General features: G+C 40.6%; 2 protein-coding genes across 6 annotated transcripts in view; both read left to right on the forward strand.

Annotated features, from left to right (window-relative positions):
- Nucleotides 1–21217, forward strand: part of HEATR5B (HEAT repeat containing 5B) — a 57238-nt gene extending 36021 nt beyond the window's left edge. For both annotated transcript variants that reach the window (XM_084201804.1, XM_084201803.1), the window contains 10 exons: nt 1541–1720; nt 2396–2633; nt 3261–3521; nt 4457–4584; nt 4772–4916; nt 9453–9722; nt 11494–11718; nt 13627–13778; nt 16764–16977; nt 18569–21217. In XM_084201804.1, the coding sequence (XP_084057930.1) occupies nt 1541–1720; nt 2396–2633; nt 3261–3521; nt 4457–4584; nt 4772–4916; nt 9453–9722; nt 11494–11718; nt 13627–13778; nt 16764–16977; nt 18569–18873 (2118 nt within the window). In that variant the 3' untranslated portion in view covers nt 18874–21217. The remainder of the gene's footprint in view (nt 1–1540; nt 1721–2395; nt 2634–3260; nt 3522–4456; nt 4585–4771; nt 4917–9452; nt 9723–11493; nt 11719–13626; nt 13779–16763; nt 16978–18568) is intronic.
- A 1307-nt stretch (nt 21218–22524) lies between these two features.
- The window catches only part of STRN (striatin), a 62871-nt gene continuing 57973 nt past the window's right edge, over nt 22525–27422 (forward strand). For all 4 annotated transcript variants that reach the window (XM_084203317.1, XM_084203318.1, XM_084203319.1 and 1 more), the window contains exon 1: nt 22525–22916. In XM_084203317.1, the coding sequence (XP_084059443.1) occupies nt 22611–22916 (306 nt within the window). In that variant the 5' untranslated portion in view covers nt 22525–22610. The remainder of the gene's footprint in view (nt 22917–27422) is intronic.

Raw genomic sequence — 27422 nt, forward strand, 5'->3', positions numbered from 1 at the left:
AGTTTTAAAATGATAACTCTGTGTTTCTGTGTTTTGTTTAGTAAATTTGGGTCATCAGGAGTGTGATTTTGTGTTGTTCTTTTACACTCTAAATTTTCAGCAAAACTTGCAAGGATTGCTCAATTATGGCATAACTTGTTATCTACTTGTAGGAAAAAATATGTTCATCCTGATTTACAGAATGTTTCTGCACATTTAAATGAAGAGGCAGTTTGTGTGAAAACATTAAACATTCCTTATAATCTGTCAAAATCTTCTCTATTCAGCCAGTTTCAAAGCAGATGTGTTCACTTACAGGATCAAATGCTTGGAGTTTAGGTTTGGATATTTAACTTCCTCTAGAAGTTACATGGACAGAGATGAGCTTCCCTGAAGGTGTTGGATGTCGTTATAGTTTTATTTCATTAATGAAACAGATGTTGACTTGCTCAGCAGCAGGATTGAAGCTGGTCTTATTCCTACTGTGAATGAAGAACAGTTTTGTGATAAGTTTTCAACATCTTTGTCCTGTACCTGTTTGGGACACTTCTAGTGTTTGTGTTTAAGTTTGCTTTTTTTAAATATGTCCATCATTCCAGTTCATGAGAGAGTTCCTTCCCCAAAGGATTTCATGGAACTGGTTCTTTAAAAGCAAAATAAATAAATTTGAGATAGGTCAAAAATGGCTTGTAAAAAAAGTTTATAAAACTTGAACTGCTTGAGTTCTGTGAGGTTTTTTGCTTCTAATCATCCTTGTAAAATAATCTCCAGAATAAGAGCAGGTCTTCTGAAAGAATTTGTCCCTTTTTCTCTTTGTAGAAAAGCAGCTGCACCAGAATTCTTCGATTGCCTGCATTATGTCTGGCATGAATGTGTTTCAGAGGATGAATCCCAATGTATAGCATTAGTCAGGAGCAGCCAATCTGTGTGATGTTTGTTATTTTAAATACCTGTTTGGATCCATTTAATTCAAATGAAAAGTTGAGGGACACCCAACTGTCTGTCCACCATCATGGACAGATTGTTCTAGGTATAGAACTATGGTTCCAAATCATAGCTCAGTCTTTCAAATAATTTCTAGGTGTTTTCTTGACATAAACAATTTGAAAACTTCCAACTAGTATGGAGCCTTTTATATTGATTTGAGATGTTGAGGGGTTTTAGAGATACACTGTTGTTGATTGCTGTCCAGTATATTCTTCACAGAGTGACCTGAATGATTTGACCAGACACTTGGGAACAGAATAAAAAAAATCATTATAACTTATTTATGGAGGATTGAAATATTTTTAAAATATTTTCCATGTCTCTTAAGTTCCCTTGTATTATTGCATTGCAAATACAGCCTTTATAACCACTCACCTGAGCAATTCTGGTGTCGTGGGTGGGGAGAGAAAAAAAGGAAAACCTGATTTATTTGTATTAAGCAGGAAGACAGTGGCTGAGTTTTCCTGGTGGTTGTTTTGGGTTTGGTTTTCTTACTAATGTAATTTTTTTTTTCATTTATAAGGTTGTTGGGTTTTTTTGCTAGTTTAGAGTGATTCTAAACTTTCTTGTCTAGGTATGTAGCGCTTGGATAGGAAGTGGGGTTGTAAGTGACCTGAATGATCTTCGCCGAGTTCACAACCTTCTTGTCTCTTCCCTGGATAAAGTGCAAGCAGGAAAGGGATCTTCTAGCCAGCTCTACCGAGAGAGCGCGACTACAATGGAAAAACTGGCCGTTCTCAAGGCATGGGCTGAGGTAAAGCATGACCATCAAATCTGCCAAAGCTGGAAACATTTTACAGTGTAATAGCAGCCTCACACCTCATGTGTATGGCATGCCTGTACATGCCTTTCTCCTAACCTCCTGCAGTTCTACTCTGGGATGTTTTATACTCAGTATCATTCTCTGCCATTCTGTTGAGCCATATTCACATTGAGGCTTGACTGTTCTTTGTTTTGCTGCACTTTTCTGTGTAAAAATATGCACTCATACAATATCAGATTTTGAATTTCTTCCCATCTTATTGCTCTTAAAATTGAAAAAAACCCCCGCAAACAATAAAACAAAAAATCCTAAAAATCAAATGACCTTAAAATATATTCTGGGAAAATATTGCAGTTAGTTAACTAGCTAACCAGCTAGTTAGTTTAACACTGTCAAGTGTTTATAATTGACACATTTTGAGGAAGAAGGTGTGTGGCCAGATTGTTTTAGGAAAAGTACCATTTATGAACCTAAGTGTTATATATATACTTGTAGAAATAAAAGAAAGGATTTAAATAAAATGGAGTTGTATTGAAAAATCTCTTTTCCAGAATTTTCTGGTGAGTTTTATCTGTGTGGAATCTGTTACATTCACAAGGGAAATGCTGCTGCTTTCCTTTCTTTTTAGAATCCTACAGCACATACTTTGACATGTTTTACTTCTAGGTGTATGTCGTTGCCATGAAAATTAAGAAAGAAGCAGAAACCAAACCAAAGCGTGTTTCAAAGAGCACAGAGGAGGATGAGGATGATTTTGGTACCGTGGATGAGTTGCCACCAGACAGTTTGATAACGCTTGTACAACCTGAACTGCCGGCACTGAGCCGTCTCTGGTTGGCTGCGCTGAAAGATTACGCTCTTTTAACTTTACCAGCTGAGTTTGCTACCCAGCTTCCACCAGATGGTATGCACTGAAATTTCTTGTTGTATTCTGCAAAACAGAAACAAACTGTAGCTGGACATTCAGAATTATTCTGTAAATTATTTGGCATGCATGTTTTTTATGCAAGTGATAAATTCCTACCTGAGCATGTAATAGCAGTATTTTCTAACTTTGAATCTTCTTCAGTTTGAGATGAATATACTCTTTATTCAAATCATTGAGATCATTAAAACTTTGTGGAATTAAGAGTACTTCTTCACCTCTAATACTTTGCTCTCAAATGCAAAAAGATTTTGGTTGTATGAAAAATATAGCCCCTGAGATTAAAGCAGACACTGTTTTACAGTATTTTTCTGAATTAAGTGTGAATGCTCTTTATGAAAAAGGCTGCAAGATCTGATGACTGCCCGCCTTTCTTGCTCTCTTCTTACTTCTTTATTGAGGCCAGTGCACGTTTTCATGAGAGGTACTAATGTTGCTACTACACAAGGAGAGTTGGAATGTACTGTCATTAATAAGTATTATACCTGATTATGTTTGTGATCAAGCACACCCAGAATAAATATACTAATAAATTCTGAGTGCAGACTTATTATCTGTTACTGGCAGAGAATTTTAGAATTTACCTTTGCTTTGTTAATTTAACAGGAGGAGCATTTTACACTCCAGAAACAATTGACACAGCTAGACTGCATTACCGAAACTCCTGGGCTCCCATACTACATGCAGTGGCACTTTGGCTAAACAGTACAGGATTTAATGTGTCAGAGTCAACAGAAGAGACTGCTGCAGCAATGCCCAGTTCTCAGAAACGGGCTACATCCATTATGCTAAACCAGACACCTGGAACTCCACCTACCACTAAATCTTTGCCAGAAATAAACAAAGATCGAATGCACTTAATTTTGGGTAAGAGTTACAAGTTTAGAATTCAGTAGCAGCATGTTATGGTATGAAACACTATGAAAGAGAAAAGATACTTTGCTTGAAATCTGTGAAGTTTAAAATTCATTACATGTCTGGACAGTAAAGTTTTGAAAATCTCTGTCTCATCCTCCCTCTTATCTCTCTGCCTTCTGTGTTCTTTGTAGCTTTCACAGAATATTTATCAGTGTGATTATTGTGATTTATGTAATTGACTAAAATGAGTAGGAACTGTTCTACACTGTAGTATAATGCAGGTGATACAAAATGTTATGCTTCAAAGATGCAAAAGCTGTGAGGTTAATTAAAATACACACCCCTATAAAACACTGCTTAGTAGAGAGTAATATTTAGCAAGTCACATGGAGTAGCTTTTGCATCAATTTTTCATCTGTGACCAGCATTCACTGTTCCCTTTGCTGTTACCTAACAGCTTTAAGAGGTGGATGTAATCTCTTATTCTGAGGAATGCCAGAAGTTTGCTGAGATACAGACATTTAAATCTGGAATTAAGTGCCATATGTAGAAGATGAATATTGCATGATTTTTGGAGCTTAACTTCATTTCGTTTGTCTTTACATTTAAAGGAGTTCAAGAAAATGAAACTCAATTTACAACTGAAGGATTCATATCTCTGACTTACAGATCTGTAGAACAAAGTATGGATTTCTGTTCAGTAATCTTAAATTGATTGTTTTCACTGTGCATTATTTATCCTGCCAAATTTTGGGGAAGACATGATCAGAAGAAGCAAATACAATTCTTGTCCATAGACTCTTTTAATTGAAAGGGAGAAGAATTAAGAAAAACAGTTGTATTTCTAAAGTTTTTAAGAACCTACTATACTTATAAAAAACATTTAAATCAAAACTTGATTTTATGGTGCTATGAACATTCTTTTTAACTCTTGCTCTTTTCAGGTGTTAGCATACAGTTTCTGTGTTCCCCAAGACCTGAAGAGCCCGTAGAGCATGTTACATCTTGCTTACAAGCACTGCATACTTTATTGGATTCCCCTTGTGCCAGGATCCATATTGCAGAGGATCAGGTAATGTATGAGCATGTTGTAACAATCAACTTTTTCCAGGTCTTGGACTTTCATCTATGATGATTACAAGAGCTGTAATTATTTTTTTGTGTGAGAAAAGTATTTGTTCACCATAAGCAAGTGAAATAACAATTAGGAATTGTTTAGTCCTAATTCATGTTTTTCTGTGTATTTTGTTTCACTGCAGCTCCTTGGTGTTGAACTCTTGAGCGTGCTTCACCGACTCCTCCTGACCTGGGATCCTCCTTCAGTCCAGCTACTGGTTACAGGAGTTGTCCAGCAGATAGTAAGAGCAGCTCAAGATTATTTACAGGAAAAAAGGAACACACTAAGTAAGATTCTGTAAACACGGCTTGCTTTGCAGAGTAAATAAGCAACAGGTTTTCATATTGGGAAAGGAACTCAGTTGCATTAGAGTATGGTTACACTTAGGAGGAAAATGCTGTGTATTCTACAGATAATTTTGATTTTATTACAGATAATTTGATGCTGACTTCTTAACTCTTTTAAGCTGTATTTTTTCTTCCTCTGATCATTCTCATTTCATGTCATGATTTTCATTAATTTTTCTGGAGTAAGAGTGGTGCAAATTATACCCAGCACACCCCTTTTTAATACCTTGCTCGGTTTCCCTCATGTTTCTCTACTGAGGAACATTCTCCTTAGCACTTCATTTACCTTTTTTCTGAAGTTTAATGATTTAGCCACTAGTACAGGGTGTTGTGATGTGTCCCTGGCGCAACTGACATCCATGAGGTGAGTGAACTGCTCCTGAAACCAGTATGGAAAGTTGCCTGCCCAGGAGATCTTGCCAGGAAGTGGAGCAGACTTGCATCTGGGTTCTTACTTCACTTATTCAGGGCACTCAGGGCGTGTCAGCTACCAGGATCTCTGGGAACAGGGTGTGCAACAGGAGCAAGGCAGCTGACATGGAAGGGCATGCTCATGCTGCCCAGAAGTGCTGCTCAAGACTGTACAGGACTGCTAGAGTCAGCATAATGGTGGCAGTGGCATACAACAACAGTCTGCTGACTGAGGAACAATCACCTCTGCTACATCAGAGGTCTAATGACCAGTTTGAAATTCAGGTGAAAATGCTGATGTGCCTGTGCTCCAGAGGCTTGTCTGTGCAGCCACAGCTGGAAGTGACATTGGTCTCACCTGTGAGACATGAAGGAAATGCTCGTGAAGGTGAGCAGACTCTGTGGTGTCAGGAAAGGTAAATGGAGGAATGAAATGTTCTTCAGAGGTCCTGCACGTGCAGGAGCTGAAGTCCCATGTTTCTCAGAAGGAGAGGCAGCCATAGACCATGCTGGAATATGGCCCTGGAGGATGACGCTTGCACGAAGGTAGCAGCTGCGGTACTATGACTTCCAGCAACAAAAGGCTCTATCTTCAGATATCCAGTTGGAGAATACTGAGGAGATCTGGCAAGAGAAAGGAGCCAGCTGTCCTACATTGACAGATCAGAATTAATAACACTGAAAGGAAGTGAAGGGTAATACCAGTCAGGAGCCACTGGCTGGCTAATCAAGAAGGGAAGGTCAATGAAGCCAATGTTAAACCAACCCAAAGAAGCATTCTAGTCAAGCTATGGGAGTCTCATGAAAGGCTTTTACCATCCAGCCATGTGCTGGAAGGGTGACTCTACTGGAGGCTAACACTCAGAAGTGTATGAAGCACACTTCAGTTCAGATGCTGGACAGTCCAGATGGGGCTCAGTGGATTTGCTCTGCACTTACACAGAAGAAACGGTTATGAAGGTTAATGGTAGTTCTGGCTGTACCAGCTGTGTGATAGTAGAGGTCATAATTTCAAGGGAAAGAAAGAAAATGAGTAGCAGAGCAAAAGCTTTGGCTTGACTTGGCAGACTTTGGCTTGTTCAGGGAGCTTGTAGATGAGATCTTGTAGATGAAATCTTGTGGTAAGCTTTCCTGAAGGGCAAAGGAAAAAGGGATTGTTCATCATCTTTGGTGACAAAATAAAGCTCATTCACAGTGATCATGGCAGGAGGCTGACTTGGCTGAGCAGTAACTTCTGACTGAGCTCAAATGTGACATCAAAGTGCATGGATGTTGGAAATGGAGGCAAGCTGCCAAAGAAGGCTACTGAAGTCTTCCTGGGTATGGAGGAGTGGAATTGGGAAGGCACAATTCAGGTGGAGCTGAGACTGATGATGGATGTCCAGTGTGTCAAGAACAACTTTTATAGATACATTAATGTAATTGACTAAAATGAGTAGGAACTGTTCTACACTGTAGTATAGAACAGAGTATAGTCAGCAGAGGAGATTTGGACCTGCTGCTGAATGGATTGGGTGATCTGATGACAAAACACACTAGAGAAAAAACTAAGGTGCTATTATCATCTTTGCTTACCCTCCTGTGTCTGTGTCTAATGAGCAAGCCCAGGGAGAGCAGTGCTAGCTACAGCAGGTGAGCATCCAATTAGGGACTGCTCACAAAAAAGCCAGCCATACCTGGGAACTAGATGTGATGCATCTGAGGGAGCTAGCTGATGACATGCTAAGTTTGTTGCAGTCATCTTTGTAAAGCTGTGGTGCTCAAGAAAGCTTTTCAATGAATGGCAAAAATGAAATGCTGTGACTAACTTTGAGTAAGACATGAGGTGGGGTTTGAGTGAACTTGCCAGTAAGCCTGCTGTTCTTGTTGAAAGGTTTTTGAGTTAATTTCTTTTGAAACCACTTCTTAGTACATGGAGTAGAAGAATGTGATTTGAAATAGCACAGACTTACTGAGGGCAATTAATGCCTCATCACCCTCTGTGATGAAATAACTGACTTTGGAGGTGGAGTGGTGAATATTGTTTACTCAGACTTCTGCAAGGCTTTTGACCCAGTACTCTACAATATCATTGTCAAGTTGAATGATGTGGACTGAAAAGTAGGAGAATAATTTGTTGGACTGCTGCACTTGAATGGAGTTTAGTGATTCAAGTCTGACTGGAAGCTGGTTGCGACTGGTGTTCTTTAGAGATCAGTATTGGGTCTGCTACTGTTAAGCACATAGGACAGATAGGAGAGAATGTACCCTCAGCATATTTGTGGATGATACCAAACCGGGCAAGTGGTGGGTGTGCTGGAGCGTGGTGCTGCTTTTAGGGGAATTTTGAACTGCAGGTCGAAGAACCTGCTGAAATTCAGCAAAGATAAATGCAAAATCCTGCAATTGGGATGGAATGTGCATTGGTATAGGCTGGTGGGCTGACAGATTGGATAGCAGACTTGCCAGAGGATGAGTTAGTTGTGTGTGTGAATCTCTGGTGTGAAACCTATGCAATGCTGATGCCTCTGTTACTGGGCTGTGTTAGATAAGCATGACCAGTGGATTAAGGATATGGTTGTGAAGATGCATCTGGAGCAGTGTCTGGTTTTCTTTGCCCTTCCTCCTCATTCTGAGTAAGACAGCTGTTGACAAACATGAAGGAATTTCAATGGAAGTCCACTAAGCTGCTTAGAGAGGTGAAGTGTGTGACCTGTGAGGAGAGGCTGAGAGAGCTGAACTTCCTTAGTCTGCAGAAGAGAGGGTTAATGTGGGATTGAAGAGCAAACCCCCTTCTTAGAGGGGATTTAAAGACAAGGCCAGTCGAGAGTCTTCTGAAAGGCATGTGGTGGAAGGACAGAAGCAATGTACACAAACCACAGCAGTGGAAATCCAGATGGGATACAAGGAAAAAATTGGTCACTGTGGGAGTGGTGAAGCAGAAGAGCAGGTGCCCAGGGATGTGGTAACTCTATGCTTGGAGATACTCAGCAGTCTGAAAGCTACTTTCTGAGGTACTTTTAGTGACCTCTTCCTTTTAAGAGGGAATCTCCCTGTTCAATCATTCCTTTACTATTTAAAAAAAATCTCAGATACACTGTTTCCATCTTTGCTAGGTAAATTAATTTCCAAGAGGCAACCTGGGAAATAGTTCATTGATACCTGCTTAAGTTGGACAGGTCTGCCAGATTTTCTGTTACCTGAAAGAAGTGAAGTGAAACCCAGAGAATATTCTCTTATAAAGGAAAATTACTACTTAATCTGGCACAATGTACTGTTGATAGAAAAACCCCCAACTGATAGCTTTTGCCCGTTTTCCATGTAAAAACAGGGAGAAAATTTTGCTGGAACTTGAGGAACCAGCACAACTGAAAATGCAGGCTCTGTTCCTTCATATGAATTAATGGAATTGTTTACTGTCAGCCCAGTAAGCTTCTTTTTTCAGATTGATGAATGTGATAACAGTAGCAATCATTTAAATTCATAGGAGCTCTATAGGGGTACTTCAGGCCAGCTTTGCCTTACTGAATCTCTGTTGCTGTTTAATGGGAGAAGGAAAGACTGCAGCTGGCCAAGCTGCCATCAAAAGAGAGACTTTTTGAACTGAATACACTCAGATAGACATAGACATAGAATCCTACAGTGCTTTTCTGTTCTCTCATTTCATAATCAATTTAGGCTAGAATAAGATTTTGTCAGGGTGGAACATTTAATTAATAGCTATTAATTTTTTTTTAAAAATTGCCCTGGCTGTTTATTTGTCATTGGTTGCTGTTAATGTTATGATCATTTTTAAGAGAAGCAAGATGATTAGCTGTAGTTTTATTTTGTGCAAGACTACATTTGATTTCTAGTTCCAGAATGATTTTTATTAAGTATTGTTGCAATCACAGTACTTCTAAGGCATTTTAAACCCCTTTAAGTCATTCTAACTAAAACATTTAGTCTGACATGAGCCATGTTTGTCCTATCTTACTGTAAAGCAACTTTTTCTTCTTGATTTTCAACTTCTCTGTGAAGAGTGTGTCATGTGATTTTTGGAGTGGCATCTTAACTCTCTCCTCAGACATTTCTTTCCTTTTTCAGATGAAGATGATAATGAAGAAAAAGAAAATCCTCTTGCTTTAGGAGAGGGAGGTGAGAGCGGTGGTCTTGTGCCTGGAAAATCTCTAGTTTTTGCAGCCATGGAGCTGCTCATGTTCATCCTAGTACGACACATGCCCCATCTGAGCTCCAAAGTGTCGGATTCTCCAAGTCACGTTGCTGCCAAATCCCACCTCTCTGAGGAAAGCGCTCGTCTCGTGGCTGCCACCGTCAATATTCTGTCTGACCTGCCTTCCCTGTGTTCTCCAGCAGGTAGGACACTGTCACAGAATATGTGTGAGTGGTAGCACAGTGAGGATATGATGCTAAAAACAAACGGTAAATACATTGCTATGAATGCTTTAATTCGTGGCATTAATAATATTTAGGTAATTAACTAAATGAAAATTCAGGCTTTTCCAGTGAGCAGCATAAGGAAATTTGATTTTAAGTTTATGTGTGTGCTGTAGATTTGCTGAGGAAATTAGCTCTGTGGACAAAGGCTGTAGGAGTTTCAATAGCACACTTCAATTTTAAGCCCCTGTACCAGTCTGATTTAGTTGGTTTTTTCCTCCTTTTTACATGCTTTTGAAACCTTCTGGGCAATTTTTAATCATTTTGTTAAAGAACACAGACATTTTGGAGATTATTAAATTCCTGAAAAGTTCATGAAAAGCAGCAGCTGTATGAAAAGACAATCCTACTGAGGGAAAAACAGCACAATTCATCTCTGGTACACTTGGCCTTGCAGCCGTTGGCTGTCAGTCATTCCCAATGTGATTATAAACTAAATAGAGCTTTCTTCTGCCCAGGAAGACTGTCACAAAGGATGTGTGTAAGCTGGGATAATTGCACTGAGTGAAGTTCATGGGTAAAGGACACAATTACATGGGAAGCTGTGCTCTTTGACTTTTGCTTTTTGGAGAGCAAATTACTTGACTGTTGTCTCAAGAATCTTTGGGAAGTTTCACCCACTCTTATAGATCTATAAGACATTTTAAAGTTAGTCCCCTAATGAGGTGCACAGCAAATAACATATTTGGACAAAGTTATGCTCAAAAGACAATATGGCTTGTCTTCCAACAGAAATTTGTGCCTTGCACTTTTTTAAGGAACAGCAGATTTTGAGTTGGAGTCATGTCCTGTGTTTATTTAATGCCCGATGTTTGGCTTTTGCTTTTTTTTTTTTTTCTGAGAGGGTGATGGCAAAGAGGGTGGGCAAATAGAGTAACAGTATTACTTCTGTGTCGTCTGGAGTGAGGGTGTCATTCCCAGCATTTGGCATCTGAGCTACTGTAAGTAGCTCAGAAATGACTGCTAGTTTAAAGAGCAGTCCCTTCCTGTCATAATTGTTATACTTCATGTATTTATTCTCACAGCATTCCCAGAAGTAGGAAAATGGCAGGATTTGTGTTTCCACAGATGTGGGAAAATGAAGCATAGAAGAGAGATGGAAAGAGGCTTGACTGTCTGAAGTGATCTGTAGATTGATTTTGCATGCCTAAACCAAACAGCACTCTTCTTTCAGTCCTGTAGGGGCTTAAAGTCTGTCTGCATCTTAATTGAAACTGCTACAGCCTTTGTCCATGATTTGAGACACCTGAACAGCTTCCTTTCTTTGCTCCTGGTAACACCACCTTGCTCAGAAAGTGCAGTAACTTAGTTTGGATACTTGTTTTTCCAGACCTCTTATTTTTGCTGTTTATAAGACCCTAGTGATATGTAAATCCTTTTCTAAGGTACTTAGGAGTCTGGATGACATATCTTACATCACATGCCATGTGGGACAAAGCTTTAATAGCTAAATCATCATTCCTGAACTGACAGCAGCATTCAGTTGTTGGCTTGTATTATGATACACTTCAGTAGCACTGATGAATGAGTTTGGTGATAAAATGTTGAAGGGCACATATCACTTGTTACCTGAATTGGAGTTTATCTCATCTCCTTTGTCTCCAACCATATGCATCCATATTGGCAAAGACAAAGAGCTTATCTACCACACTTTAAAAATTCTATTTTATATTTTTTCCCTTTTTTTTAGGATGTATGACAATCTTACCCACTATCCTATTTCTGATAACAAGGGTATTGAAAGAAACAGCAGTAAAGTCAGCAGATAATCAGGTCCCACCTCCAGTCACTGCAGCTCTTCAAGGGATAAAAACTATTGTTACTCTTCCAACAGTCAAGACTGATGAAACTCAGAAACAATGGACAGGTCTTATCCGCAGCACTCTGGCATCTATCTTGGAAGACTCTCAGCCTGGTAAGTGGTTTCCCAGTGCAGGAGTTAAAATTCATGAAAAATTAGTTTTCTGCAATGAAAATGCAAGTATGGTATCTGCCTATAACTTAATGTAAGACCCAAACAGGCAAAACTCCTCAGTTGCTTAACAATTTTTATTGAAGAAAAGCACAACATTGGCTTTAACAAAGTAGTTACATCTCAGGAGTTCTCACCTCAGATTTGTCTTTGGTCTGTCTTCTTTGACAGTGTTTGGATCATATCCTCCGGTTAGAAGTTTTCCCTTTTGCAATGCATCTCGCATCAGCTTCTCAGGTTTTATGCTGGCACTAATCATTTAGTCTTAATGACAGTCAGTGTTAAAGACAGCCACAGATAATTGTGGAAAGGTTCATAGTAGGATACTCACAACACTGTTAAAAGCTTTCTTTGTAGAGAAAGAAATCCTGGCCAAAAAATCCCTGTTACTCACCAGCACAATGGTTACTGTCTCTTCAGAGAACTGCAGACCACCTCTTATGGTTCACATACATGCTTTGCCTTGCCCTTCAAAAAGTGAAAAAGATGTACAGTCTTAGCTGCATAGTTAGCAAAAGAGAGACACAGAGATTTGCCATTTGCATAGTGGTAGTCAGCGAGAAAAACATCCCATTGCATTGCCAAGGAGCCATTTGTAGGGAGTTGAAGAGAGGCTTGAATGGAGTTACTCATGTGAGAGATGGGGAATGAGGAGGTAATTGCAAATGATTCTGAAATGTCCAAAGGGGGAGGATCACTAGGTTTGTGTTATCCAAGCCAAACTTCTAATTTGATTTGTCACATCAGCTCTTGTTTTCCAGCCTTTAGTTACTGTAGAGATTTCACAGGCCCTCTTTCCAGAAACATCACTGGCTGCAGACCTTTTTGCAGGCATCAGAAATTTTTCTAGGTTCCTTGCAAGAGTGTGTGTTTTCCTTTCTAATCTTCTGTGAGGTGCGATCGATCACACACGCAAAAATCTAAGCAAGTTTCGCTGCATTCAATTTCAAACCTCATCATTCAATAAAATTCAAACAATATAAATTTAAAATAATTTAATAATGTAAGAAAAATTGTGAATTAAAATGCTCAGAGTAGTTTTTTGAAGTGAGGTTTTACATTATGGCTAAGCCAGTTGAGTGACTAGCTCTGTAAAGAGCAGTCATGCTGGTTTGTTTTTTTTTTTTGCTGACTTATATATGCTGTTTCTTTGTGCCTCTCAGGGGAGAGCAGAACCAATGTAGCCAACCAGACCAGCAGAACAGTGCTTTTTATATATAATAGTTTATAGATACATATTTTTGTTCCTGTTGTGAATTCATGAATGACATTTGTGAAGACAGAGCTTATGCAAGGAAAAAAAAAATGTGACAATGGCAAATACAGGCTATTTGAAAAGCAGGAAAGGTTAAAGTAGGACTGTTCCTACTGGTGACAGTTGGCTGTCAGATCAGCTAGTCTGTTCTGTGAAACCTCATGTTAAGTAAAAGTTGTTGCCATGCTGGATATCTATTTCTTACTCTGCTGTATCAGCTGAACAAGAATAATTTTTAAAAGTGAAGTAGACCTTTAATGGGCGAAGGATCTAAAAATATCACTTTTCCTCTTGTTTACACACTGAAAACAAAAAGCATTACTTGGTCCGAGAAGTGTGGGTGGTGATGTTTTCTTTGATACTTAAGTTTCAGAAAGATTGACTTACTTTATTCAAAAAACTGTTAGAATAGAGTTGCTCAGATTTTTGCCAGTCACAGTCAACAATGTAATAAGTAAATGCATGTGCAGTTGGAAATAATTTCAAGTACATATATTTCCTCTTTGTGAGTGTTATCTGTGTTCACTAGATTTTACTAAATGAATGCTAAAGCCTTTTTGGAATAAGCTAACAGCATGTTTGCTTTTGTTTTTCAGAAGCTTCTAAACCTATTCTTGATGAAGTAAGCATACTTACAGCTATTGCCCTCTTCCTCTGGTCAGCAAGCACAGAAATAATTGGAGTGCAGTCTTTACAAAATGGATGTATGAACAGATTTCGAAGTGCATTGAACTCTTCTGATCCTTGGGTAAGATCATGTTATAGGAATGTGAATGATATGCAGCCAGCAGAAACTAATTATGATATATTTAACACATTTCCTGAATGTTTTGTGATGCCTTTACTTCAGGGACAGGTACTGCTGTCAGGATCACTAGAATTTTCAACAATGCATTACTGAAACTCATGAGCAAAATAACCCAAACTTAGTGCTTCTAGAAAAAGTATTCATGGCCTTATGCCAGGTTTTTGACTTCAGCTATTTAAAAGGCAAAACCAGTCTCTGGTATATGAAGATTGATCAGATGAAAGGACTGGTTACCATAGAGGGGTGACACTTTTTATTTCAACATTGGCGTTGATCTTTTATAATACAAACAAAACCATTTTTCCATAGATAAAGTTACAGCCCAGATTTCTGATCAATTTTATATTTGTTTGTGCAAAACCTGTGCTTATTTTGCATGTTCATACAAAACTCAGTTTGTGAGCAAAAATATAATTTTGTGGGCACCATCAGAGCATCTATATATCATGATTCATTTGTTTCATGATTTCACTTCTGCCCTTTGGCTTGCCTTTGTGAAATGCCTTTTGAGTTATTTTGTCATTGAAGTGGAAAGGTAGAAGAGTTGTAGACTGGCTTGGTTCAAGCAGGCTAATGCCCTGTGTGGGTAGTTAAGCTTAACTTTTCCAGCCATGTGTGTATCAGTTTGAGTGGGTATATAAATCTGCAGGTGGGAGCTAAGGAGAAAAATCTGTTATGTTTCCACAAGCAAACACAGCAGGGATTCCTGAGAAGAAAAACACGCAAAAGATGTGGATATGTTTGGGGTCACAGTGAACCATTTAAAATCCTGTTTAGACTGATAATTCTCCATAGCAGGGCAGGTGTTTTCCAGCATGAACATAAAATTCAGTTGATTCTGAAGCCTGGATGACTTCAGAATGGACTCTGGATGGAAAGCTACTTAGAATTTTATTGTGTGAATGGAAATGTCAGTTGTACTAAGTGAAACTTTTCTGTTGCGCTCTCTCTGAGCTCTGTATATACACATGAACAGTGAGAGAGGAGTACGTGGTCGCCCACTACCCTGCTGGAAAGCTGCCCATCAGCTGGAACTTAGCACTATTTTTGTAACACGCAGAGGAAGTTTGGAGAGCAGCCAGATGGTGTCCACTCTCTTCTCACCAATGTGCAGAGCAAATACTCTGTAATACTTGTGTGTTCATTCTGGCTTTTTAAATGTAAAATATTCCATGTTGCAGTCAGTGACGAGACACCTGTTTGTAATAAAAGCATGATCGTGATTGTACTGAGTGCATTGAACTGATTAAGGAGAAGACTCTTCCAAAGAAACTACTGATGCCTTAAAAGAAATAGAGGAGTATTTTTGAAACTATCACCACATGAAAAGGTCAAATATCATGTATAGTAATAACAAGAAGTCTGGTGAGCTCAATTCCTTTTTGTTCCAACAAGGTAACTCAGTTGAGAGATCCAAGTGTTTCAATGCTGTTGGGCAAGTTTTACATGAGAGTGTGACTCTTATGCTTTGAAGAAGCTCTGATTTTACCTTTCAGGAGTTTTTGTAGACTTCTGTGAATGCACAATGGTCCAAGGTTCTATATTACACAGTTCAAAGGAAAAGCGCTTGGATGAAATTCTACTGTCAGATGCATTCATAAAACACTTTTGAAATATGGCCGCATTTAAGAAAATACTTTTACTCCTGATTTCAAAGGTTAATCTAGTCATCTTTAACAGCTAATAAGGAATGAAGCTTAAAGAAAGACAGAAAAGGAAGAGAATTATTTGTAACAGTATGGAGTGATAGAGGTAAAATTTGTTGAAAAGGTCAGAGATGATCATGAGTAAGGCATGAAGGAAAAATGTTCTGTGGAACTGTTAGAACGCATACAAATGATATGAGAAGTGTTATTGTTTCAGACCTTAAATATTGAATTGTATAGAAAACCTGCAGCTGTATTCTATTGAATTAACAGCAATATGAGCTCATAACTCATATTTTATTACCAGTTTTTATAATCTATGATTCTTATTCAATATTTTTATTTATATATCTGTGTTTCCACTAATCCCTGGATCTTCTCACAGATCATTTTGTTCAGTAGTACTTCCTCTAGAACATTTCTGTTCAGCATGTACTCGATAACTCATCCTGTTTGGGCTCCAGTGCAGTTCGAAAACACATGCAATGTTTTATCCTCATATTTGTTGTGAGGCTCCACCTTTGCAAAAATGCTGGGTTATTTGTGGTGGATTTTGGAGGAAGATCTTTGTATGCGCCAAAAAATGTATTCATAAATTCATCTGAACAAGATCATCAGTGGGTCATTTTCCCAAACCTTGGCTTTAATAATCTCTGCTTTCCACAGAGAGGGGGGAGGAGGATAAAAAATGAAATAGAAGGATGACAAGGAAAGCATTCTGTGATCTGCTCATATAGTCCTAGGCTACTACCAGCACAAAATAGAGAATGAGAAGCAAGGATGAAAATCCCTGACACTTTTGGCTACAGCCTCAGCTTGTATTAGAACAATAAGATCACTTTGTTCCGAGTCATTTTTATGTGCAGTGTTGCCCTTCTGGAATTGGAATAGCATATCACGATTTTGAAGATTAAGCTACTATTAGAGCTGGTAGTTCTGAGACCTAAACATGCAGTTCACTGTGAACTGGTGTGACTGACTTGTATGACATTAACTATGCCTTTATTTTCTCAGGGTTTATATTGTTACTGCTACTTGGTACCTGCATGTTCTTTCTAATTGTCCTTCCTTTTATTAAACACTGGGCTAATAATGCTTTATTAGCTGGGCTATGTTACTTCTTTCCTCTTACATAGTATGTTTCCTTCCCATTTAGCAGTCTTTTTTTTTTTTAAATTTAATCAGAGATAACAGAGTTATTCCCGAGTTAACAAATAACCTAGATTCCCTGAGTTAACAAATAACTTTGAGGACAATGTATTTGTCTTGATTTGATTAGGTTCAAGCCAAGTGTTACCAGCTTCTGCTTTCTGTGTTCCAACACACCAATCGTGCCCTGTCCACTCCATATATTCATTCATTGGCCCCTATCATGGTTGAGAAGTTGAAAGCTGTGGAAAGGAGTCGCCCGAACAACAATCTGGAGCTTTTAGCAGTCCAGGAAGGAATTAAAGTCCTTGAAACGTTGGTTGCCCTTGGTGAGGAGCAGAATAGTAAGTATTTAGGTTTTCTAGAGAAATGAATAATGCTAAAATAGAATATTGAACATTAAAAATGTTGGAGTTAGGAACTCGATGGCATAATCACAAACAGACTGTGTGTGCAACATGCTTTTGTAATTCCAGTGATAGAACTTTTCTATACATGAACTTGCATAGCATATACAAGCATGATATGCTGTGACCTTTGCATTTCTGGTGATTGCATGAAAAAAGTCTGAACATGAACTGCAGAAATAAGTGATATTTTATTCTGTTTGGAAATTTGTATTTCATACTGTTTCAATTTAATTTTTCTCATTGTTAACTTTAATTATTTTAATAGACTTTTATCAGATTGCTTGTACCAGCTCAACAAGTTCTAGCTTAAGAGCCCAAGAAGTTGAACTATACCAGTCAGAATATCTTGATTGTAGATGAAGCAAGATTCACTGGATAGAATACATTACTTACAGTTTATTTTTGAGTTAGTTATTCTTCAGCTGAAACAATGGGCATTCTGAAGACTTACTGTCTTTGACATTTGACTTTAAATGCTGAAAAAGTTCGTTGTAAAAATACTACTATTGGTTTTGTGTAGGGTTTTTCTGAGGGTTTTTTGTTTGGTTGGTTTTTGTGGTTTTTTTTCCCCCAATGCACTCCTTGTTAGAGTTTCTCTTTTTTGATAGAATATAAAATTTCCTGAGCCTCATTCTGCTTCTGGAACAGTTGTTTGAAACACACGTGAAATGAAAATGAGAGAGTAACTGAAACAAATGAGGAAACAGATAATCTGATTTGCTGGCTGGAGACATTCACCCCATGAATATGATTAGACAAAACCTATAAGGAAAAATAATTAATACTCTGGTAATCTAAAACAATTTTGATAAATAAGTTACCATTAACTTTTAAGTTCTTTGAGCTGAAAATGTACAATTACCAGGTTGCACATTTCAAAGGTGTACTTAAATTCTTTCTAGGTACAAAAATTGGCCTTGTTGCTTTTTTGTTCTCAAGGTCAATCCTCTTGATCCCTTTGCCATTTTGGGCTGTGGCCTTACTAGGTTATGCTAGCTGAAGTATAGCTGCCCTGCTAGTTTTTGAATTAGGATCTCCCAGACCAATACAACATAAATAACAGCGGATAACAGTTCCTGACTTTCCTGTGAACACTTGCTTTCTGGTGCCAGTTCACATATGTTTGCTGGGGAGGTGGATACTCAAATTCAATTTAATAACATTTCTGTCTGCTTGAAAAGTATTTTAAAATCCTTTAATATGATAGGCACTTTACATCTTAAAATCTTTCATCAATGATCTGCAATTGGATGGTGCAAAAGTATCTCAAAATAAGCATCAGGATCAACATAATTGTAATGAACATTAATAGAATCTTAAATCCAGTCCTGGTAAGACAGATTGGAATGATCAAAGCACAGGAAGCCATCTACATTTCAGTTGTTTTAATTTGATAATTTTTTGATTACAGTTTCTAATGTCAGTTCTGAAAACAATATTACCCTTCCTTACCTGTGTAGTAACTGATAATTTTTTTGTTTCATTCTCTGATATGGTAATTACATTTTTTTTTCTTTCATTTTAGGAGTACAGTTGCTCGCCCTTCTCGTTCCCACTCTGATCTCATATTTACTGAATGAAAATGCCTTTGCTTCTGCATCTACAGCATCTAAGGATCTTCACGAGTTTGCACTTCAGAATCTAATGCACATTGGTCCACTTTACCCACATGCTTTCAAGACAGTAATGGGAGCTGCTCCTGAATTGAAAACACGTCTAGAAACTGCAGTCCGAGCAAGTCAGGCCAGCAAAGCAAAAGCAGCTGCTAGGCAACCACCACCCACAGTACATTCCACCCCGACAATTAAACTGAAAACTAGCTTTTTTTGAATTACTTTTATTATTTTTGGACCATTAAGTAGTCAGAAGCATTACATTATCCCTGCATACATGTCTAATTTCGTGTAATTTGTATGTGAAAGGCTGTCTAATGGAGCTTTGTGTAATTACTTGAAATCCATGCATTACAAGGGAAGTGGTGTTACTTGTATTTGTATAGATTTTTAGGAAATTGTGATCATATTTATGAATTTCTGTTATAAATTATCCACCAAAAATTATTCTGCATTTAAATAGTTTTATTTATTTTTAAAAGCTATCTCAAACCCTCCAGTGGTTTTTGAAATCTGGTGATTGTTATCCCGCCATTGTGCCAACACACTAACACAGTGGGGATGGAGAGAAGAGAAAAAACTGTTATGAAGTACTTACCCTGTACCATGGGGAATTTCTAGTGTAGAAGTATGGATTTTTTCCTTTTATTTTAAAAAAATAATAGGGAAAGGGACTTCATAGTTGTTTCAGCTTGCATGAAAAAACCCCAAAACCCCACAGCAAAATAATTGAAAATATTCAGCCTTTCTTAAGGTGAATGATCAAGCATGCTGTCTTAATGAGTTGTCCTTATTTATGTGGTGTATATCTCTTTCAAATCCGTTTCCATGCTTGAAAATGAATAAAGGATGCAAAGAATCTAATCCCCTATCTCTTCGAATATAAGTGTTAAAGAATGCACTGGAAACTGAGTTTTTAAAGAGAACTGCCTTCTATCTGCATTTTTGTAGGTGTAGATCTTGGCCCTTGTAAGGTGCTTTGTGTTTGCAGTCTTCCTGTTCTGCCAGCAACTGGTTGAATATGTGATGAGTCAGTGCTTTGCCCTTTGTCCAGACTCACAGGTATTTAACCTTCCTACTAGATTTTATTTTCTGGATCATACCTGTAGTCCTTGATCAAGTTTGCAAGCAGAGGTACTGGAGCACTTTGCACTGTACTGACTCAGGGGGTAGAACACAAGTGGGAGCCAGGCTCCTCCAGTTTTTCCTTCCCCTGCCAGGCTTTTTTCAAAAGCACGTGGCTCCCCTCACATCTGAGTGAGTCTGATGTGCAGATTTTAGGGCTTAGGGCTCTCGTGCTGTGCTAACTTTGCATACACAGCCAGGGACTCCCAGTGTCTGTCTGCTGTCAGGACTCACCCTTCCTATTGGCAGAAGTGTGGAACCATGTATTTTCTTGTGTATATAAGACTGACTTACATGAATTTTTTGACACAGCTGTTGAATTTATGGGCTTTTATAGGGATCTTTCTATACATTTTGCTTTATAGAGAGAAGTAACATAACCAGAGGTCTCTACTAGGCCTGCTGAGTTTCATCTCTGATGCTTCTCTATATACTCTGTAAAAACTGCATATTTCAGATGCTTCAACTTCAAACATAACAAAGGGATAGTAAATATAATTGAATATGACTAATATCTGCTTAAAATATTTGTAGATCACTATTTTTGCATAGATACTTTCCTCTAGGCTATTTTCCTCTAAGACCTTATCTAATATCCCTTTGAGTACCTTTGCAAAATGGTCAAGATAATGCTCTTTCACCCTATGGTAAGTTGACTGTGTGTAAAATATTTAACATAAAATTAGAAATGCTTTTATTTCACAGTGAATGTTTCAGTACTAAAGTGAGGACACAGCAAGTGGTGTGTACTCTAAACTCAATTTTTTTTCTGTAAAGATGATAATCAAGTCTTGTTCCGTTGTTCTGCAGGAGTAAAGATATATGCAGAAGTAAAAACAATGTGCTGTACATGAGAAGGAAAGTCACTTCAGTAATTTTTTCATCTTACTATAGGTAGTGGGAATGAAATTGATTTAAATACATCCCTTTCTAATAAGTCTGTCCAGCATTACAAATCTATTTTGCCTAGAGGTTCTGAACCAGTTTAACATTTGAAAGTATTAAGAACTCTTCCAGTTCAAAATTCAACACAAACTTTTTGCAAGTAAAACAGAAAACAAGTTTATAACCTGTTTTAGATTCCTTCCCCTCCACCAGGTAGTCTAGGAATTAATGACTTCTTGCAAAGATTTTGTCTATAATCATGTTTTGTTTGCCTTAAGTTTTATCTCAGCCCTTTTAAGTTTTGGTTAGACTCTAGTTGACAAGATGTCTGAAAATTTGGAAGGGGGGGGAGGGAAGTGTAGCAATCAAGCATAACTAAGAAGTCAGAAGAACAATAGAAAAAAGTTAGCAGAAGAGAAAATGGCACTAGATAGATGTAGAGGGATAGAGAAGGGAGAGGTTTTTCTTTGTATTTTGTGTGGCTGTCTGCAACATGCACAACTCTCGTTTGTATACGTCCTTCCCCAGTTTAGTCCTCGTTCGCTTCTCTGCTTGCTCCTGATCCTAAAGTTATTATCATGTGGTTTTACACAATATTTTGGCATCAAATTCCATTTGATTAAAAAAACTGAAGTAACTTGAAATGGCCGTAGTGCTTATTGTTGTTTGTCACTGTCCTTTTCATCTTTTTCTTTGTCAATAGCCTTTTAAATGTGCTTTTTAATGAAACTGTTTGCTCCGCTTCCCCCTCATATCTTTCATCTCTCTCTCTGCTGTTTCCTTCCCTTCTGGGCGAGCCTTGTTCTACGCGCGTTCCTTGCCGAGGTCCCACAGGTCCTCCCCATGTTGTCGCTTCCGTTCCCCTGATGCTCTAAGTGATCTAATACTTCTGTAGTGATCTTTCCCAGAGAGAGTGTCCACCAGCCGCAGCTCACACTCCGCGGGCAGGGCGAATGCGGCTTCGGAGCAGCCACAACCACACAGGAACCGCTGCTGCAGAAGGCAGCGGTCCACTCCCACGGCGAGGGGCGCAAGCGTCGCCAGCACCCTCGGGAGCGCCGAGGCACCGCCTTGGTGGCACACAGCATCTTTTACACGGCGCTGGCCCTCGGCACAGCCCGACGGAGCGGCGCGTTCGGCTGCCCTCAGCAGGGCTCTGCTGCTGGGGTGCACATGGCCTGCAAAGGGCGCCCAGCTTCGTCCCTTGGTGCCGTGGGGAGAGGGTAGCGCTGCCAACATCTTTCGCCCCCAATGCCACAGGCTCCTGTTTTCCCTTTCCTGGCGGAACAGGCAGCGTGGCAATTCCTGAAAAATGTTGTGTCGCTGTCCTTCCCAACATTGCAAAGGATGTTCAAGAAACCCCTGTAGCCTTGGGCAGGGTTTCCAGCTTTTGGCCGTGAGAGGCCGAGCGCTGCTCAGGAAGCAGAAAATCCGGAGCTGCCAGGGCAGGGCCCGACCGGAGCACGTGGGACTGCTGCGAGATCCCTGCCCTTCCCGTGTTCCTGGGGTGGGCTGCGGGAGAGCCCAGACCGTTTCAATCCCGCTCGGAGCTGGAGGTGACCATTAACCTGTGCTCCCGCTGCAGGGACTCCCCCTGCCCGGCCCCTCCCGCCGGCGCCCCCGCCCAGCCGACCGGACCGCACGTCCCGGCGCTGAGGTTTAGCGGTCCGAACGCCATCGCTGGGATTACGGACGGCGCGGGAAGAGGGCGGCGATCGAGGAATCCTCCCCGCCATCCAGCGGAACTACAATTCCCAGGGCGCCGCGCGAGGCGGCGGGGCGAATCGCTCCCCGGCGCTGTCCCCGCCGGGCCACCGTAGCAGCGGGCGGGGGCGGCTGTCAGGCGGTGACGGCGGGCGGGACGCGCCCAGGTTGTTGCTGCTGCTGCTGCTGCCGGGACGCGGCGGGAGCGGCGGCGGCGAGCCAGGCGGACCCGGCCCGGCCATGGACGAGCAAGCGGGGCCCGGTGTCTTCTTCAGCAACAATAACAATAACAATGCTCTCCTGCTGCCGCCGCCGGCGGGCGGGCCGGGGCTGGAGCCAGGCGAGGCGGCGGCAGCGGCGGCCGCGGCGGCGGCAGCAGGAGGAGGCGGCGGAGGAGGGGGAGTCTCAGCCTCCGGAGCTGCCGCGCCGCTCTCGGCGTCCCGGGCTCAGTACAGCGTGCCGGGCATCCTGCATTTCCTGCAGCACGAGTGGGGCCGCTTCGAGGCGGAGCGCGCCGAGTGGGAGGCGGAGCGGGCGGAGCTGCAGGTAACACCCGCGACCTTCTACCCCCCCACAGCCCCGGCTCCGGCGGCCTCTCCCCCTCCGTGTCCCTCGTCTCTACGCAGTTGGAGGGGAGCGGCCGCCCTGGGCGCTGTCACGGCTTGTCGTCTTCCCCGAGAGGGAGCGGCCGGCCGGGTTATTTCGCTGCCCCCGAGGGCGGCCGCCCCCCGCCGCGGCCGGGCTGGGGGTGGACGTGGCGGCCGGTCCGGCGGGGAGCGGGCCCTGCCCGGCGGCGAGCGGCCCCTGCGCGCTGTGCCTCTCACGCCTCCTCCCCGGGTTTTCCGAATGCCCCTCGGGGTCGGCCGCCCCAACTTGTCACCAGTTTCATAACCCCTGTTACAATCTGCCCCCGGCGAGCTGCGCGCCCCCATTGTGCCACGGCTCCGCCGCTTGTGCCGCGGCTGCCCCCGGCCCGCCCGCACAGGGGCCGGGCCCGCGGGACCGGCTGGATCCCCTTCCGTACTATGGGGCACGTTTTGTTGTGTTTTCGTTTGAAGAGCAGTGGGGTTGATACGCTCATTAATGCATGAAAGACTGATAGTGATCTTGTGGTTAAAGAACTTGTGAGCTCCTGGCCTAGAGCCATTGCTGTCAGATACTTCAGTGATGGGCATGTTGCATTAACTCCAATAACAGTCGATAATGCAACCTTCGTTCCTCTTTGGTGTTGTTTACAAGAAAATCCTGTGTTAAACCTTAACGCTGGCCATGTTGCTAGCAGCCCACTGTTTGGTTTTCATTTAGCCATGTTTGAGACTGAAAAGTGTCTTTGGGTTTCTTTTTTGTTTCTTTTTTAGGTCTCCTTTCTTTGTCTCTTTTTTCCTGTCCATCTCTTCTTTCTATGGCTTTCCTTGAAAGTACAGTCTTTGTCAAGAGACTCTTGATTCTGTTTAGTAATGCAAACCACTTCTCTGTTTTTTTGGTTATTGGGTTGGTTTTTCCATCTTTTAAATTTTACTTTCTACATACATCAAACAACCACTCTGAGAAGAGTGGTAGGTGTGACGTTCTGTAATGAGAGTTCCCTTGTAGGAATTTAAAGGAAGTGGTCATGAGAACAAGAAAGTAATTTTTATTTTAACTTCCTTGATTCAGTGAGAAATTGGTTAGTAACTGAGTCATATTTCTATTCACTATGTGTAGTAAATACTGTGTAGAAAGCTACTAGCTTAGCTATGTATAGGAATAACCTCATGTGTCGTATATCCAGTGGAGGTCCATAAATATCTTGACATATATTCATAGCTGATTCAGATATGAAATATTGCTTTGGAGAAAAAAAAATCCCTTTTACAGGACCTAGGAAATTTTGTCAGTGTATTAAAAGTAATAACACTTTGCATATTTATCACATCCTTCAGCAGCATGACTTCCCTCCTCCTCCACCAGGTATCCGTCAAAAGCTTGGTGTTATGGATGAGAGAGGAGGAAAGAAATTGAGTATTTAGACTATTTACAGAAGTCATGTATTATCAGTGGCAGATAACCCCATCACAAGTTGTTTGCTTGAATGCCTTTGACTCTTGCCAAAACATCTCAATAAAGTTATAATTAGCTGTGGCTGGCATTGCCATGAGCTGTAACAGCATTTATCTGCTGCAGAGTCATGTTCAGGAAGGTGCAAAATTCTTGGCTATCTCTACAGACATCAGGCGTTAACGTCTGCTGTGGCCATTTGCAGATGAATGTTCTTGGATCCCTGTGAGAGGTTTGTGGTAGGGGTTCAGCAGCTACAAGGTGGCTTTTAGAAATTGTGCACCTGAAGCATGAGCAGTGTTAATTAAAGGCCTGGTCTGTGCTCCTTCTGAAGCCTTTTGTTGGCCTGTGTATTTGGAAATATTTAACAGAATAATGGAAATTTGAGGTCGGACAGTTTCTCTCCCGAGATAAAGATGCAGTGCTCCTCATTGTACTTTTATCCAATGCAAATTCCAGTGCTAGGTTATCCATCCATTCTTGGGAGGCTGTGGGGCAAAGGACCTATTTAGTGTGGTGGTCTTAGTATGCCATAATTTTTTCCTGCAATTCATCTAGTTTCTAAGAGGTAGACTTCTTTTATCTCTGGTCCCTTACCTGCCATGATATTGAAATACTTGGGATACCTTATGCCACAGTATTACTGCACTTGGCTTCTGCTCTGTAGTTGTTGGTTAGTTCCACTCAACCCTCCCTCCAAAAAACACCTTGTAAGTCAGTCCCATTGTGATTTCCTGACTTCGTTTTTTTCCTCTCTGGGCTTCTTTTCATTTTCTCTTTTTCTTATCCTTCTAATTAACTGTGTGGAACTAAGTGTGATGGACAGGTAGAATACCTTCCTGTTGTGTTCTGAGGTGCTTGTTCAAGGGACACGCACCCAAGCTCATAACATATGGGAGTTAGCAAGCCAAGCAGTTTAATCTGTTCTTAGTTACTGGTCTAGTACTGCCTTCCCAAGGTTTTTCTCCCTATCAGTGCCTGTATTTTGCTTTCCCTGGAAAATAGTCATGTTTATTCTGATTTTCTAATTATTTTTCTTGAACCTTTTGAAAATATTGTTGCCTCTATTATATAATCTTCCTCATTCAAGGCAAAAGAGGACTTCAGTATTTATATCTTTGTAAGCATCATTAGTGTGCTGTGTATATCAAATAAGAATAATGAAAACAGATTAATATGGGGTTCCCCTAGATGCTTATCTGCTGATTACATATTTAACTTTTAATGCTTGCTTTCTGTTTACACTACTTTGACATCTGCAGATTGAAAAATTATCCTAAGAATAGACTTTCGTGATGCCCTGTGAAGTAATTAACTAGGATGAATACTAACGTTATTAATCCTCATTTACGTATTCGCAAACAGTGCTTTATGGCATTATAATCTATTTTCATATCTTTTCAGAAATTAGTGGTTTTCCTTTTCATAGGTTCTTCTAGTAGCTGCTTGGAAGAGTTGACAAGACAGAGTTTCCTGTTCTGCAAGTTTTAAACTTCAGGTTTTTTTCGTTCTGCATTTTTCTGGACTGACACGGAGACATTTCAGAGTTGTCATTGTGTGTTGGACAAGCCCATCCAAAAATAGCAAAGGGTTTGATCCAATGCATGTGCAGGGCACTGAAATCCTTATCTTTGCTTGAGGCAAGCAGGGGTTGAACTGCCTCCCATACTGGTGTCTTGCCCTAGCCAGGGGTCTTCTGACTGGTTGGAGTGACTGTCTCTTTCGGATGTTATTTCCCTTTTAATTAGCAATCTGTCACCTCTGGGGGAGCAATGGGGACTCTGCCCCGGGGGCTGGGACTGCACAGAGCCAAGCGCTGCCAATGCACATCCTTGTCCCAGCAAGCAACAATGGTGGATGGAGCTTGGAGAGTGTGGGTGGCTTTTGTTTTGGCTAGAAATGTTGTCTTTGCAAGCAATGCATATGTTGCTGTGGAAAGTTTTGCTTGTGACAAACAGTTTTCTGGCAAAAGTGCAGATTTGCAGATATTGGCATTTCTCCGCATTTCACAAATGGTCTAAATTGCAACAAACTGCTATGCTGTAACTGTGTTTATGGACAACCCCCCATCCTGCTGAGGAATTTTCTAGCTTTTGTCCTCATCACTGCTGAAGTTTTCATTTCCTCTAACTAGTAACTTCTTTCTTTGGAGTAGTGGCCTCCATACGAGTGGTGGGACCTGATAGCATTACATGAAAATTATTTTTCCTGGGTAAACTTTCCTTTGAAAAGGTTTGCAAGGAAATTAGGGAGAATGGGTGGATACAATGTGCTTGTGTTTCTACAGCTTTGTTAAAAATAGTCCTTGTAAGACAGTGCCAAAAGAACAAGAAAACACCACCCAAATGATAGGGAGAGATAATGAAATGAGATAAAATGTGGTTAAATGATAGCAAACAGCTGTAATAGAAGGAATGTGATGGAAGTAATAGATAAGTGCTTGAGATCGGTTTGGAAGGCAGATTTAGTAATGTTAGCTCTCTGGGGGGCGGGGGTGGGGTGGTGACGGATGGGGATCTTGCCCCTTGCTGCTGCTTTTCTCCTGCAAGAGGCAGGCGATGAAACCAGGCCTGCTACATGGTAAGATTGTGTCCTTGGAGATAGACACCTTAAAGTAATGAGGAGAAGGGGCAAATCAGACAGATGGCTGTGACTATTTATAGTGTGGTTTAGGACATTTGTTACTTGACTCAGAAATTGTTGATATTTACAGTTTGTTGGCTTTTAGATAACGGTCCTCTTGTTGGATTAAATTTCTAGTTAGAAGTTGTTCTGATAGCTGGATAATCTGAAAACGTTGTTCAGGGAAAAAGTAATGAGCAGTGACTTGGTGAAATCAGTTATTAAGTTAATGGAAAAGTCCTAAAGATACAGTTTGACCAATAAAATGGAAAATAAATAAAATTTGAAGAAATTTTGTGTAAGATTTTCAAGTATGATGATTTAGGTCAAATTTCTGAGATTCTCAGTGAAAGATGAATTGGCAGAAGTGCTGTAAAAGTCTTCTGTGAAATA

This window comes from Fringilla coelebs (genome assembly GCF_963513975.1).
Source record: "Fringilla coelebs genome assembly, chromosome: 3".
In the NCBI taxonomy this organism is placed as follows: Eukaryota; Metazoa; Chordata; class Aves; order Passeriformes; family Fringillidae; genus Fringilla; species Fringilla coelebs.